Source organism: Myxocyprinus asiaticus, chromosome 29 (genome assembly GCF_019703515.2).
Source record: "Myxocyprinus asiaticus isolate MX2 ecotype Aquarium Trade chromosome 29, UBuf_Myxa_2, whole genome shotgun sequence".
In the NCBI taxonomy this organism is placed as follows: Eukaryota; Metazoa; Chordata; class Actinopteri; order Cypriniformes; family Catostomidae; genus Myxocyprinus; species Myxocyprinus asiaticus.
The window spans coordinates 9,105,130-9,120,287 of record NC_059372.1 but is presented as its reverse complement, the minus strand read 5'-3'; the positions used below and the strand labels follow the sequence as shown (position 1 = coordinate 9,120,287).

At 40.4% G+C, this 15,158-nt stretch overlaps 1 protein-coding gene across 1 annotated transcript in view; it reads right to left on the bottom strand.

Moving 5' to 3' along the window:
• LOC127420003 (iodotyrosine deiodinase-like) overlaps positions 1-1,524 on the bottom strand; it is a 5,677-nt gene extending 4,153 nt beyond the window's left edge. The window contains exon 1 of the mRNA XM_051661906.1: positions 1,260-1,524. Within this exon, the coding sequence (XP_051517866.1) occupies positions 1,260-1,446 (187 nt within the window). The 5' untranslated portion in view covers positions 1,447-1,524. The remainder of the gene's footprint in view (positions 1-1,259) is intronic.
• Positions 1,525-15,158: the final 13,634 nt, after the last annotated feature.

Sequence of the window (15,158 nt, the reverse complement as noted above, 5' to 3'; positions counted from 1 at the left end):
TTAGGGGTAGGGTTAGGTTTAGGGGTAGGGTTAGGGGTAGGGGTAGGGGTAGGGTTAGGGGTAGGGTTAGGGTTAGGGTTAGGGTTAGGTTTAGGGGTAGGGTTAGGGTTAGGGTTAGGGGTAGGGGTAGGGTTAGGTTTAGGGGTAGGGTTAGGGTTAGGTTTAGGGGTAGGGTTAGGTTTAGGTTTAGGGTTAGGGTTAGGGTTAGGGGTAGGGTTAGGTTTAGGGGTAGGGTTAGGGTTAGGGTTAGGGTTAGGGGTAGGGGTAGGGTTAGGTTTAGGGGTAAGGTTTGGTTTAGGGGTAGGGGTAGGTTTAGGGTTAGGGGTAGGGTTAGGTTTAGGGGTAGGGCTAGGGTTAGGTTTAGGGGATAGAATCTGTAGTTATATACAATATAAAACAATATAAAACTCATTATGTCTATGGAGAGTCCTCACAACACGTGTGTGTGTGTGTGTGTGTGTGTGTGTGTGTTGTGTGTTTTGCTGTGATACCTAATGTTTGGGGCCAATATGATTTCTATATATAATATTAATAAATTATATATAACAGTTACAGTGAGGCACTTACAATGGAAGTGAATGGGGCCAATTTTTGGAAGTTTTAAAGGCAGAAATGTGAAGCTTATAATTGTAGAAAAGCACTTACATTAATTCTGTTAAACTCATGTAACATTTGTGCTGTAAAGTTGTTTAAATCGTCATTTTACAGTCATTTAAGGGTTTTAGGGTTTGCTGACATTACATCATCATGGCAATGAAGTTGTAAAATTGGCTATAACATTACATAGAAAAGGTTAGTATGTGATTTTATCACCTTAAAATCACGTTAACGCTCATATTGTTGATGTCTTGTGGCTATACTTTTGAAACAGTGAGTATTTTAATGTTTACGGATTGGCCCCATTGACTTCCATTGTAAGTGCCTCACTGTAACCCAGATTTTTAAAGAAAAGGAGGGTCGAGTCAGAATTAATTTTGGTGGTAATCAATATTATATCACAAATGCTGTCGATTGAGCTTAACTTGTATTGGACCCGGAATATTCCTTTAAGAGGCAAAGTGAAATCTTTCAAAATAATTCTTCACACTATTTATGACTGAGTGATTAAAGACCATGTCGGAATCGAAGAATCCATTCTTGTTTTAATCGACCTCCAGCCCCCAGTGGTCTAAGCTAAAGTTACTGTAACTACTGTAATGTTACTATAATATATGTTTCTTTCAGTACTGATGTGAGTATATTGTGGGAGCGGATAGTACCGTTGTCTTTACTGTTGATTTCTGTGTCATCCTGCAGATCTTCGTCCACCCATGGTCTGACTTTCCCCACAGCTGAACTCTTCTCCTTTGATCTGATCTTTCGACTAGAGGAACTTCTGAAGAGAAACACAATAATCACACACAAAATCGCCACGAACACCGGAGTGAGAGACGAAAACAACGCCATGACAGACGAGAAAGTGGTCTGACTCAAGTCAAAGTTCAGTTAAAGAGGCTGAACACACTTTCTCCAGTTAATATTCAAACAGATCACACACACGCGCGCACACACATGCACGCGCACACGCACGCACGCACGCACACACCATAATAGACATTATTCAGTGTAGCACTATATTTAATGTAATTTATAATTAAGCAAGGCCGTGATACATATAAGTACAGACTATTAAATGGTTTGTAATCTTGTTTAAATCGGTGTTGATCGTTCATCAGACATAGGGTTGCCACCCGTCCCGTAAAATACATGATCGTCCCGTATTTAATCATTGAATCAATACGGGATCCAATTTGTCCCGTATTTAAGCCGGTCAGATGGCGCCACGGTGAAATTGTTACAGATCGCCAATTTAACATTGATGTAAGTTGGAAAATTTGCCTACGGTGGATAAGGGACCGTCTGAAAAGTCCACACATTGTGCTAAGACGTGTTAATTCCATGGAGGGTGTGGTAAGGGACCGTCTGAAAAGTCCACACATTGTGCTAAGACGTGTTAATTCCATGGAGGGTGTGGTAAGGGACCGTCTGAAAAGTCCACACATTGTGCTAAGACGTGTTAATTCCAAGGAGGGTGTGGTAAGGGACCGTCTGAAAAGTCCACACATTGTGCAAAGACGTGTTAATTCCATGGAGGGTGTGGTAAGGGACCGTCTGAAAAGTCCACACATTGTGCTAAGACGTGTTAATTCCATGGAGGGTGTGGTAAGGGACCGTCTGAAAAGTCCACACATTGTGCTAAGATGTGTTAATTCCATGGAGGGTGTGGTAAGGGACCGTCTGAAAAGTCCACACATTGTGCTAAGACGTGTTAATTCCAAGGAGGGTGTGGTAAGGGGCCGTCTGAAAAGTCCACACATTGTGCTAAAACGTGTTAATTCCAAGGAGGGTGTGGTAAGGGACCGTCTGAAAAGTCCACACATTGTGCTAAGACGTGTTAATTCCATAGAGGGTGTGGTAAGGGACCGTCTGAAAAGTCCACACACTGTGCTAAGACGTGTTAATTCCAAGGAGGGTGTGGTAAGGGACCGTCTGAAAAGTCCACACATTGTGGTAAGATGTGTTAATTCCATGGAGGGTGTGGTAAGGGACCGTCTGAAAAGTCCACACATTGTGCTAAAACGTGTTAATTCCATGGAGGGTGTGGTAAGGGACCGTCTGAAAAGTCCACACATTGTGCTAAGACGTGTTAATTCCAAGGAGGGTGTGGTATTTTAAAATAAAGAAGACAAATAATCGAAAAAATTAAAATAAATATATTTTTATCTTTTTTTTTTTTTATAAGTCATGGGTCAGGAAAGTTTCATTTTACCATATAAGAAAGGATATACAATTTTTATTAATCACGCATATTCACTCAACATATTTATTGCTAAAACTGTGGAGGATGTGGTTAGGGGCCGTGATCCCCTAATACTTTGGCCTTAAATGTCTGGATATACTTCGTTTTACTTTGTTCCAGATCGGATTGCGTCATGTTGACCATGTTGCTTTCAGTGTATACTCTTTTGATCGTGAGCGAATACAAATGCGTTTGATGCATGGGCACTACGACTGCTTTACGGTACACGGTAGGTGCATGCCCGGACGATGCACACAGGCAAGAAGTGTCCGTGTATAGAGAAAATCTGGGAAAATCACACGGACAGTCCTCGCAGACTGCTGATGACAAAATGCGTGTTACGCATACTGTGTGTGTGGAACGATTGGCAATGTGGACAACCAAATTATACTTTGGCTTTAAATGCCCAAGCATACTTTGTTTTTCTTCATTCCAGATCAGATCACACCTGGTCAAACATGTTGGCTTTTAATGTACACTTTTTTGTATATAATTCATTATGAATGCACACTACATAATTGTATTTATTTATCACACATGTATACATATACAGTGAAATTCTTTTTCCACATATTCCAGCTCAGCTGGGGTCAGAGTGCAGGGTCAGCCATGATATAGTACCTGGAGCACAGAGGGTCAAGGGACCAACAGTGGCATCTTGGCAGTGCTGGGGCTTGAACCTCCAACCTTCTGATCAGTAACCCAGAGCCTTAACCACTGAGCCACCACTGCCCTCTTTTAGTACAGTCACCGGCAGGCACATGCCTGGACGATGCGGACAGATGAGAACTGTATACGTGTCGAGAAAAACTGGGCCGCAGGCGGACTTTCTGCACAGACTGTGCTGAGGATGAAATTTGCGTTACGCATACTGTGCGTAAAGCCATCAGCAACGCGGACAACTTTGCTCTTTGGTCTATCCCTCACATACATCAGATTTGGAGATTTTGCACAGCTGAAAATTCACAAGATTCCAACGGGCATAAACAACATACTTTAAAGTAAATTACATGAGATGGATTTATTAGATGTTCTTATCTAATATAGGACATAATTCATTGTTAAGGGGTGAGTTTAGAAGCATTCTACTATCACACAGCAGCTATTCAGCTGAAACAAGCTAGTTAAGTATCTGAGCCACTGTGCTACCACCATGACATTTAATAATGTAATTGTAAAATCTTTCTCACTCTCTCTGTAGAATATTATAATATATTCACATTTAACCCATTGTAATATTTAACATAAAGTCAGTTCCATCATAGAAACAATAGCATATAAAAATAACACAACTCTCTTAATCTTTCTCAGAGGGTTCTTTCATACCGTAAAATTAATATGATCTGTTATTAATCCACTGTTACCATAGTGACTTTCAATTTGGAGACATTAGAAAACTGCTCTGATATAGCTATTAGTGATATTAAAACCAATATTCAACTGAATGGGAATTAATTTTCTCATACATTATTAACGGTTATTTAAAGGTCATACAAAAGTAATTTTGTGGTTAATTTTTGTTGTTGTTGTTGTTGTTGTTGTTGCTGTTGTTTTGTTATTGAAATCCCCCGTTTGCGTCACTTCATTATGTTTTTATCACAGACGTAAAATTATAATGTAAACAGATGGCGTTATGCCCTGTCTTGACACTGTCTGGAATTATACCTTCTCTCTAATACACACACACTCAGAGGCACACACTGTTTACGTTAAACTGTCTTGTTTTTCAGAGCTGATAATCTGCTTTACAGTAGCATCTGTGAGTACACTTACTTACCCTGGACAGCATATATGACCCATATGAACCAATCGGATCAGTGTATACCATTAAACACGCATTAAACCACTTACTTGACAATAAGATATGACAATTCATGATTCATTCTCAGGAAACGGTGCTTTCTGAGTCCCCATGACTTACAGTACGAGACTAAACTTTTACACATTATTACTCACATTATTTCATAGATTTAATCTATGCTGAATGTGTAATTCAAAGTAACTTTTAAAATAAATGTTTATGACACGTTTGTTTGTTCGTTAAAATTTTCAGCCAATTTACATGTCCCCATTCATCACCATTACATTTTAATGAGTTAAATAGAATATATACATAAAAAACTACCTAATTTCTATCTAAATTTAGCTTTGATTGAAATTGAACTTGGCCATGAACACAGTCACTTGTGATGTGTAGCTGACCTCAGAATTTAATTTGTAATAATTACATTTCAGACTTAGAGGTTAATAAGCATGTCTAACATTCAGTCCTGTTTGAAAAGTGAGACGAATTTCTGACCAGACTGATTTCAGCGTCACACTTCCATATCACAACCATTTCATGCCTTCCGATCTCAGCATCACTCTAGCAGGGAAATATACAACCAAACTGAACCCAGGGAGAGACACACTGATAAAATGCATACCCTTAATGCTCTGTAAGTTGCTTAGGATAAAAGCATCTGCCAAATTAATAAATGTAAATAATATTTTATCATTGGCATGAAGTAGGTATATTGCAAGTTAATTGTGAATTGGAGTACTTCTAAGTTGATTTGCACCATTTATCAGCATCTCATACTAATTCATTCAAACGACCAAATGACTGTCATCACTGAATACAATTTGGCCTATTTTCTACAAATGTTGTAAAACCATAGTAACTACAAGATTAACCATGGTTAATCTATAGTAAAACAATGGTTACTAGGTGGATACAGTATACTGTATTAAAACGTCTCCAGTTACACACCTCATTTCCCTGAGGTGAAGGGAACAAGATATTGCGGTAAACACTTTTGGAGAATTCCTTCTCAGACGACTTAATTGAAGCCCTTGTATAATAATGGCAATCCTATGATTGGCAGTCGTGTTTGAGCCCCGCCCCTTTAGGCGTACAGTTGGCCTATATAAGCGGATGCTCAATCACCATTTCTTCAGAATTTTCTGACTGAAGGACATGAGCGCATCGCTCATACCTCGAAACTCTGAAGTAGTAGTGCAGCCAGCTTTCACAATGTCTCGTTCCCTTTCGATTACAGTTCACTCGACATTGCGGTAAGCGCTTTTGGGGAACCCCATCATGCCGCACTACATGACATCATACCACGAGAGATACACCAGGGTATAAACACTTGTAAAATAATATGTATATGAGGTCACGGGCCTGCTGGGCGGTGACTTATTACAACATATTTCAAGTGTATAGAATAATGAATAACCCCACATGGTGAAAATCAGACGGGAAGTTAATCTTATGCTGGGGATATATATGAGTCATATAATACACACAGTACAAATTTAACCCCTTCATAACCAGAGGTTGGGAGGGAGGTTTATTCTTATTGGAAGTGCTTGTGACTTTAGAGAGAATAATTTGGATAACAGCTTGTACAGGCCATTATATTAAAATTATAACAGGTAAACAGCCCATAATAAAGGAGCTTGGGCTCACCCGCTGGGCGTTAGGATAGTAGGCTCTCTAGACAGAGAACAATTGCGAAGAGATGGATGCCACGCCGAGATTATAAAACCTCACGAACGTGTTTTGCGAAGACCATCCTGCTGCAAGGCATATGTCCTGCAGGGACACCGTTTGTCCATGCCCATGAAGAGGCCATGCCTCTAGTTGAATGTGCTTTCACACCAAAATGGCATTTCGTGCCCTGTGAATTATAGGTGGGTGCAATTGCATCAACGATCCAGTGAGAGAACCTTTGCTTAGATACGGACATGCCTTTTGTGCGTCCACCATAACAAACAAAGAGCTGATATGACAGCCTAAACTGGCGGGTGTGCTCCACATACGTGTGTAATGCTCGCACAGGGCATAATAAATGCGCTGACTGCCCTCATCCAAATTAAACGGTGGGGGAGAGAAAGCTTGTAGGTGAACTACTTGAGCCCTAAATGGCATGGAAGCACCTTATGCACAGCCTTTTTAGGTTTGATAGTGGCCTTTGAAAGCCCCGGATTCTAGACATGAACTGTCAACTGACAGTGCCTGTATATCACCCACCCGTATAACTGAGGTCAGAGCCAACAGAAGTGCAGTATTTAGAGAAAGCATACGCAACTCAACGGATTCTAGTGATTCGAACGGAGGGCTCTTGAGCTCCCTCAGCACCAGATTTAAATCCCCCGTGGGACTGTAGCAGGGCGAGGGGATTCAAGCGCCTCGCTCCCCTAAGGAACTTTATGATCAGATCATGTCTGCCTACAGGGGAGCCAGCCTCTGTGGCGTGAAATGCAGAGATAGTTGCTACATAGACCTTAAGTGTTCGCCGGCCACATGTGAGCCAAGGTGTCCACCCCCAGCGGGGATTGGGTCATGGAGTACCAAAGAGGGCAGTGGGCAGTCTCCGCAGAAGAGAATAGGTTGATTTCCACTTTGATGAATACTTCCCAAATCCTCAGAACCATCTGAGGATGAAGTCTCCATTCCCCTGCCATCGGTCCCTGGCACGACAGCATGTCTGCTCCACAGTTCATTGGCCCAGGACATATGTCGATCGCAGGGAAAGGAGATGGCGCTTGCTCCACATGAGGAGGCGTTGCACCAGGCTCATCATTGGTAGAGATTGAGTTCTGCCCTGGCGATTTATGTATGCCACTACACTGCATCATGTTCATCAGAACCACTACATCATGTTCATCAGAATGTGATGATTCGTTATGTTGGGATGAAAAGCCTTCATGGCTAAGAAGACAGCCAGCAGTTCCAGGCAGTTTATGTGCCATGCCCGTTTCACACCTTTCCAGGTGCCGAAAGCCAGGCATCCATCGCAAAGACATGCTAGTCCAAAACCACCAGATTACTCATCGCTTTTCCGATTGCCTGCGCTGTGATTTTTGTAGCATGCAGCGGCAAGTCTGTGGTGGTGCGGAGCTCCTTAAACACTTCAGGGTGCAGGCCTTGCTCATCTATATCTTTGAGAAGCTTGGTCTGGCTCACCGCCATATAAGCTCGTCTTGCCAGTGCAGACATCAGTCGACACGGCTTGGAGGGGTGGATGGGGCGGGACTTCCATCCTATAGCGGTAGTTGGGCAGAGATGGGCTGCAACCACCTATTCAATGGCGGAAGCTTCAGATATCCCTTCTCCTTTTTATGGTCCAATTTCCTTAGAACTATAGCTCCTCCGATCTTGACGTGAGATGAGTAGGGCATGCGCCATGTCTTCGTGAGCTCTGTGTTGACCTCAGGAAAAAATGGTGCAATTTTCTGGGCTGCAGTCTGCTGGCAATGGCCAGCCTGCAGGAACCACTTGTCCAGGCGGGACTTTAACGGCTCCTCTGGGGGGGACCACTCAATACTGAGCTCCTCAACTGCCCATGTGAAGACACGAAGGAGCTCTATGCACGTTCCTTGCCTTCGCTGGGGAAAGGGTTGGCAACATTCTCCATGGACCATCCGCCCATGTCTGATACTGCAAGGGACATGGCATCATCTCTGCATTTAGAACCACTGAATGTGACCAGACCATGCTCTCCAATAGAGGGCCGGAGTTCGTCACGTGCATACTGCACTGGTGAGGATGCTGCGTGGGAAGATTGAGGTGCTTGTGTGGCTTGCGCTGGCGTGAGATCCTCCTTGGATCCTTCACTCTACCTCGTGGTCCAGCCGTGCCTCCTCATGTGGTCCCTCAGAACGAGGGAGGCGTAATTGTCCCTCAGATCGAGGGCGACCCTCAAGTTGAGTGTCCGGAGACTCAAGCTCTCACAGTGAGGGCAATCTGTCCCCATGAGAGCTGCTTTGGTGTGGGTGTAGACCAGGCAGCAAACACAGCTCTCATGCTGATCTGGCATGCTGATCTGGCATGCATAACACTTACAGAACGACATCTTGATAAAGACGCATACACACAAGTGACTCTTTTTAGAACTTTTAACATGCTGTGGATGGATTTATATATAAATGATACAGCTCCTGCCGGAATGCTGCGGGAAGCAGGTAGGAGTCTCGCTGAGGTACTGTTGTCAAGGCGACAAGCATCTGAAGCAAAGAACCTGTTGCCAGTGGGGAGGCGGAGAGAATCTTCACTGGAACACTGCAGGGGGCGGGTTAGTCTTTCGTTGCAGGTGCAGAGAGTCAGGCAATGAATCATCCTGTTGCGTCTGCAGGGAAGTCCCATCCGTTGAAGGGTGTATGTCGATGGCGAAGAGGGATTTTCAAGACGAGATGTAGTCATAGTCTAGACGTGACAATGTCGGTCTTGAAGGAAGAAATGTCTGAAGAAATGGTGATTGAGTGCCCACTTATAGTAATATAGGCCAATTGCACGCCTAAAGTGGCGGGGCTCAAACACCATTGTCAATCATAGGATTGGCGTTATTATACAAGGGCTTCAGTTAGGTCGTCGGAGAAGGAATTCCCCAAAAGCGTTTACCGGAATGTAGAGTGAACTGTAATCGAAAGGGAACCATGGTTTCTGCCAAAAAACCATGGTTACTTAACTAACTTTTCATAGTTACTGCAATATTACTATAGTAAAGCCATAGTTATAGTATGGTATTTTGTATAATAAAACCATAATAACAACAAAATTATGATTTTAATTACCATAGTTTTCGTTTTGCAGTATTATCACTATGGTTTCTCTACGAATATCATGGTTACCGTAGTAAAACCTTGGTAAATGTATTGTGAGGGAATTCAAAACTTATTGCAAGGGAACGCAAACTATTGTGATGGAACGCAAAACTTCTAGGGATATAAGGGCACGCAAAACTATTTCAGAAAAAATATGCCCGCCCTGTCCTTTAAGGGGCTCCGTACATGGGCATCTTATTCCATCACTCCAAAAAATGTGCGTTGACCGCCCTCTTGTGCGCAGTCTGTGTATGTGCACTCCGACTCCGCACAACTACCCAAGTACTGTAGGCAAATCTGCAGGCCAGAGACCTCCAAATGAGGGCGAAATCTCCAAAAGAGCCAGGGCTTACTCCAGAAGGGGTGTGGTTACTCCAAAAGGGGATTGAGCCAACTCCAAAAGGGGGCATCACTTCCACTCATGGTTAAGATTAGGGAAAGGGTTAGGTTAGGGGCTCCCTATATCTTTTATGGCGGTTTGGAGCTCCCGCCCTTTTTTGGAGTAATGCCTGCAGATATATCTTTCCAACTATGTATTCTAACACTCTCTATACATCCAAAGGTGACAATCTAACACATCTATGATGTGAAGGATTGTATTTCAGTGAATCGATCCCAGAAAAACTGTCGCTATAGAGATGTAATTAACTATTAGCCACCATAGCTTGTCATGACACTCTTTAAAGAATATTTCAGGATATACACATCATATTATGTTGAGTGTGGGCTTGTTTAATTCAGAATCATCTGCTGTAAGTTTTTTACAGCATTTTTTATATCATGTTTATTTTTCATGAAGTAATCAACCAAAATTTGACAAAATTCTGTTTACCTGTTTATTATACATGTGGATTTCACAAGCTAAAACTCACTGTAGTTTGGTCTTTGAATAAAAAAGTGTGCTTGTTGTATTCTACTAATCAAAACATTTCCAATGATATATGGCTATGTGATCTTTTTTTATCTTTTTACTGGTTCTAAATATGATTGTTGTGATCGTCAGTTTAAGTGAATGTAAACAGAAGGGCAAGAAAAAAAAATGGATATGGTCAAAAGATAAGATCTGTGCATTAACCCTTGCAGTGTAAATCACTCAGAACACCTTAAAGGGTTAGTTCACCCCAAAATAAAAATCTTCTTATGATTTACTTATCTTTAAGCCATCCCAGATGTGAATGATTTTCCTTCTTCAGCAGAACCGAAGTGAAGATTTTTCTAAGCACATTTCAGCTCTGTAAGTCCATACAATGCAAGTGGGTGCCATCAGGCTACTGGCTGTATGATGGTCCAAAAGGCATATTTAGGCAGCATAAAAGAAATCCACACGATGCCAGTTGATCAATTAATGTCTTCAGAAGCAAATCGTTTGGTTTGTGTAAAAAAAATAAATAGAACATTAAAACTTTATTAACTTTAAAAAATCACTTCCTGCCTGGAGTCGCGAGTTCGAATCCAGGGCATACTGAGTGACTCCAGCCAGGTCTCCTAAGCAACCAAATTGGCCCGGTTGCTAGGGAGGGTAGAGTCACATGGGGTAACCTCCTCGTGGTCACTATAATGTGGTTCGCTCTCGGTGGGGCGCGTGGTGAGCTGTGCGTGGATGCCGCGGAGAATAGTGTGAAGCCTCCACATAATGGCTATGTCTCCGCGGTAACACGCTCAACAAGCCATGTGATAAGATGCACGGATTGACGGTTTCAGATACGGAGGCAGCTGAGATTCGTCCTCCGCCACCCGGATTGAGGCGAGTCACTACGGCATCACGAAGACTTAGAGAGCGCAATTGGTCATTCCAAATTGGGGAGAAAATGGGAGAAAACTTCCTGCCACCAGTCGATGCATCACATTACGTAAGTACTCTCACACGAGAGTTAGGTTATTTCAACTGCCTGGAAGCAACGATTTAAAGTTAAAAACATTTTAATTATCGATTTGTTTCTTACACCAACCTATCGGTTTGCTTCAGAAGACATTCATTGATCGACTGGAGTCGTGTGGATTAATTTTATGCTGCCTAAATATGCCTTTTGGACTGTAAAATAGCCAGCAGCCTGATGCCATCGGTTTACTTGCGTTGTATGGACAACAAGAGCTGAAATGTGCATATAAAAATCTTTACTTCGTTTCTGCTGAGGAAGGAAAGTCATACACTTCTGGGATGGCTTAAAGGTGAGTAAATCATGAGTGAATTTTTATTTTTGGGTGAACTACTCCTTTAACAACCACCCAGAACACCCTAGCAACTGCATAGCAACATGTTGAAAACCACTTAGAACACCCTAGCAACTGCATAGCAACACCCTGGCAACCATCCACAACACCCTAGCATTTTGATAGAAATAACCACTAACATTTTAATCAGAAAATGTAAACATTAAATTTTTCACAAAATGTTAAAATATTTCTACTAGTAATAGTAGTGGAAGTGTAGATGAATAGTCATACCAGTAGTGATAGTCTATTATTAATATAGTGTAGTTGTGTCCATAAGTATTGCTGGTGGAATTGAAAGCTGCTGTAAATGGCTATAAAGTAAATAGAGACTGCAGCAGTCACAGTAGCTCTGATAACACTGTACTCTGAGTACTTACACGTCTCTAGAGACAACACACAGACTGTGTTTACTGGAGTGAGATAAATCAATTACAGTACACTCACACCATACACACGCAGACAGCCGCACTCACGTGATGCTAGTGTGATTGCATGTGTATTCCTGAAGAGCTTTTAGGCCAGAGGTTTCTCCACAGATCTGGGTCAATGCTAGGAAGTTAAATATTAACCAATTAAAACACACATCTGGCTCCATGCTTAAATCTATTGGCCACTGAAAGTAAGAGCCACTCCAAATATAAAACTCGATTAGGGAGTGAGTTTATGCTTAAGATTAGTTGCTCGATTCACTATAAATGTTTACAAGTCATGTTCAGATCCTCAAAACATTTTTGTTCTTTTCTTGCTTCCTCTTTCAAATCTTTAAAGATTGTCTCTTTAGATAAGACGGTGTAATTATAGGTGGGTGGAAGTTTACTGGGCTACTTTAAGGTTACATGGTCATGTTTGTGATGCACTGTAAAGTATACAACCTTCTTCATCATGCACTTTTGAATCTGTATAGATGTAATACAGGGTGATTAGGACAAGCTTAGAGTGAGACAGGTTTCAGTTTTATTTACAGTATATCCCTCCGTCCAGTTCCATCAGCAATTCCATTTTCCATTGTGTTTTGCAGCGTAATGCGAAAATTTGCAGAAAAGAATGATCAAAATGAATGTGATGAATGAATGATTTAATGTGATGAATGAATGAATACATTTTTCCAATGTGATGGTATTGGGGAATACTGAAAAGAATAGGATGAATGAATGAATAAATGGACAGACAAGTTAATGTTTTTCCATTGTGATGGTTTTGGTAAATGCAGAAAAGAATGATGAGAATGAATGTGATGAATGAATGAATTAATGGGTGGATGGATGAATGAAATGTTCCATTGTGATGGTATTGGGAAATGAATGAATGAATGAATTCGTTTTTTCTTTGTGATAGTTTTGGAAGTGTTGAAAATAATTTGAATTAATGAATGAATGAAAGGACAGACAAATTAATGTTTTTTTTCCCATTGTGATGGTTTTGGTAAATGCAGATTCATTTCAGAAATAATGAATTAATGGGGTTTTTTTTTCCCTTTGTGGTGGTTTTGAGGGATGCAGAAAAGAATGCATATTTTAAATTATGCTGCATTTGGCTTTCTAATCTTCCTCGCATGAGGAATCACCGATTGCACTGCTGGGTGGCAGATGCTACAGTACCAGCTTTCTCCATCGTCTGCCACATGCACACTAATATTGGCATGATAGATATGAAAGAATTAGAGAAACAAATGAATCAGAGAGAAGGGGAGGGAATGAGAGGTGTATGAAAAACAGATCAGCAAATGAAGAAAACTAGGTAGCAAAAGGGTTGCTAGAGATCTCTAAAGAAAAACAGAAGGGGAAAAATGAATGTGCTGCCCAGTGTTTTAGAGAACACATTAGGCCCATCGATGCGTTGAAGAGAGGTAAAACGGAACTACTTCAGTCATCCCACATCACAGTCTTAATATGATACTATAATGGTCAACAACAGCACTGATGACTATTGAATTAGACCTAATGGTTTGTTTACTTCCAAAGAAACATTGATACCCTTTCAGCCTAGATTGGTGATTGAGCTAAATGGCATTTGAATGGATTGTGTTGCACATCTGGAGTGCAGGCACAGAGCCAGATCTGGCACTTGGGGCTGGGGCGCACGCCTGTCATTTTCCATTCTCCTCACATGCACCTTACAGTCACATTTATGCCTCATGCGCTAGAAAGTGGGTCAGGAAATTTAAAGGGAAAGCGTCACTATAGAGTGAGATAATAGTTGCATATGTTGGTAATGTATCTGAGCTGTGAAACTACAGCTGTATATAAACATATTGACATTGCCATTTACATTTACATTTGATCATCATTATAATTTTATGCTTTGAGTTAAACCAAAGAATTAAATACCACATTTGAGTTTTACAAAATAAAATAAGATAATGCATTATTTTATCTACAATATACGTAATTATTATGCAATAAAAATATGGAATATAAAAATTATGTTTCTTAATAATAAAGGAAGACAGGAAGTTTCTTTAATATGGCCCCTGGTCTCCCTGAATCATGTTTTTCCTAGTTATTTGCATGATAATCTAATGTCATATTTGCACATGAATGCCTGTCTGAAGCATACAGTATGGTGCTTTACTCAAACAGAATTTAATTTAGAAACAGCACAGCTGGTGTCATTTATGTCTTACAAGACAGAGGAAAAGGAGTTTGAATTTATAAATTATCTTAAATATAAATTTAAGTACATAAAACATGACAGTTCTGTCTACATGATATGCAAATGTTTCTTAATCCTAATATGTACCACAGGATGTACCGTAATCTGTACTTTAGGAAGGAAGTGGATTAATCATTTTTTTAGGATGAATATGTTCAGTAGTTGGATGCAATTTTGTGACTAATAGTCCACATGCAAATGTGTTTTTACCATGCACATATAAATAGCACTGAAACACCTTTTATACCTTATAGTGCAACATGTAATAAGAAAAAGTATGAGGTATTAGGCATTTGTGTTTACAAGTACAATATTCAGACACTCATTTTATATCGTTATTAACAGTTTCGACATTTTAACACTTTACAATTAGGTTTGTTAAATTTTATAAAATGAAATAACAATGGACAGTATATTTTTACAGATTTAACAAATGTTGGCTAATGTTAATTTATACAGATGCAGTTGTTTATGGTTAGTTTATAATGCATTAACTAATGTTAAAATAACTTTTAATAAAAACAAAGTTAGCAATTTACATTAAAGGAATATTCCAGGTCTAATACAAGTTAAGCTCATTTGACAGCATTTATGGCATAATGTTGAGTACCACAAAAAATAATTTCAACTCGTCCCTCCTTTTCTTAAAAAAAAAAAGAAAAAAGAAAAATAAAAAAATATAGGCTATAGCGAAGCACTTACAATGGAAGTGAATGGGGCCAATTTTGGAGGGTTTAAAGGCAGAAATGTGAAGTTTATAATTTTATAAAAGCACTTACATTAATTCTTCTGTGTAAAGTCATGCATTATTTAAGCTGTAAAGTTGTTTAAATCATCATTTTTGCAGTAAACTATTGCACTA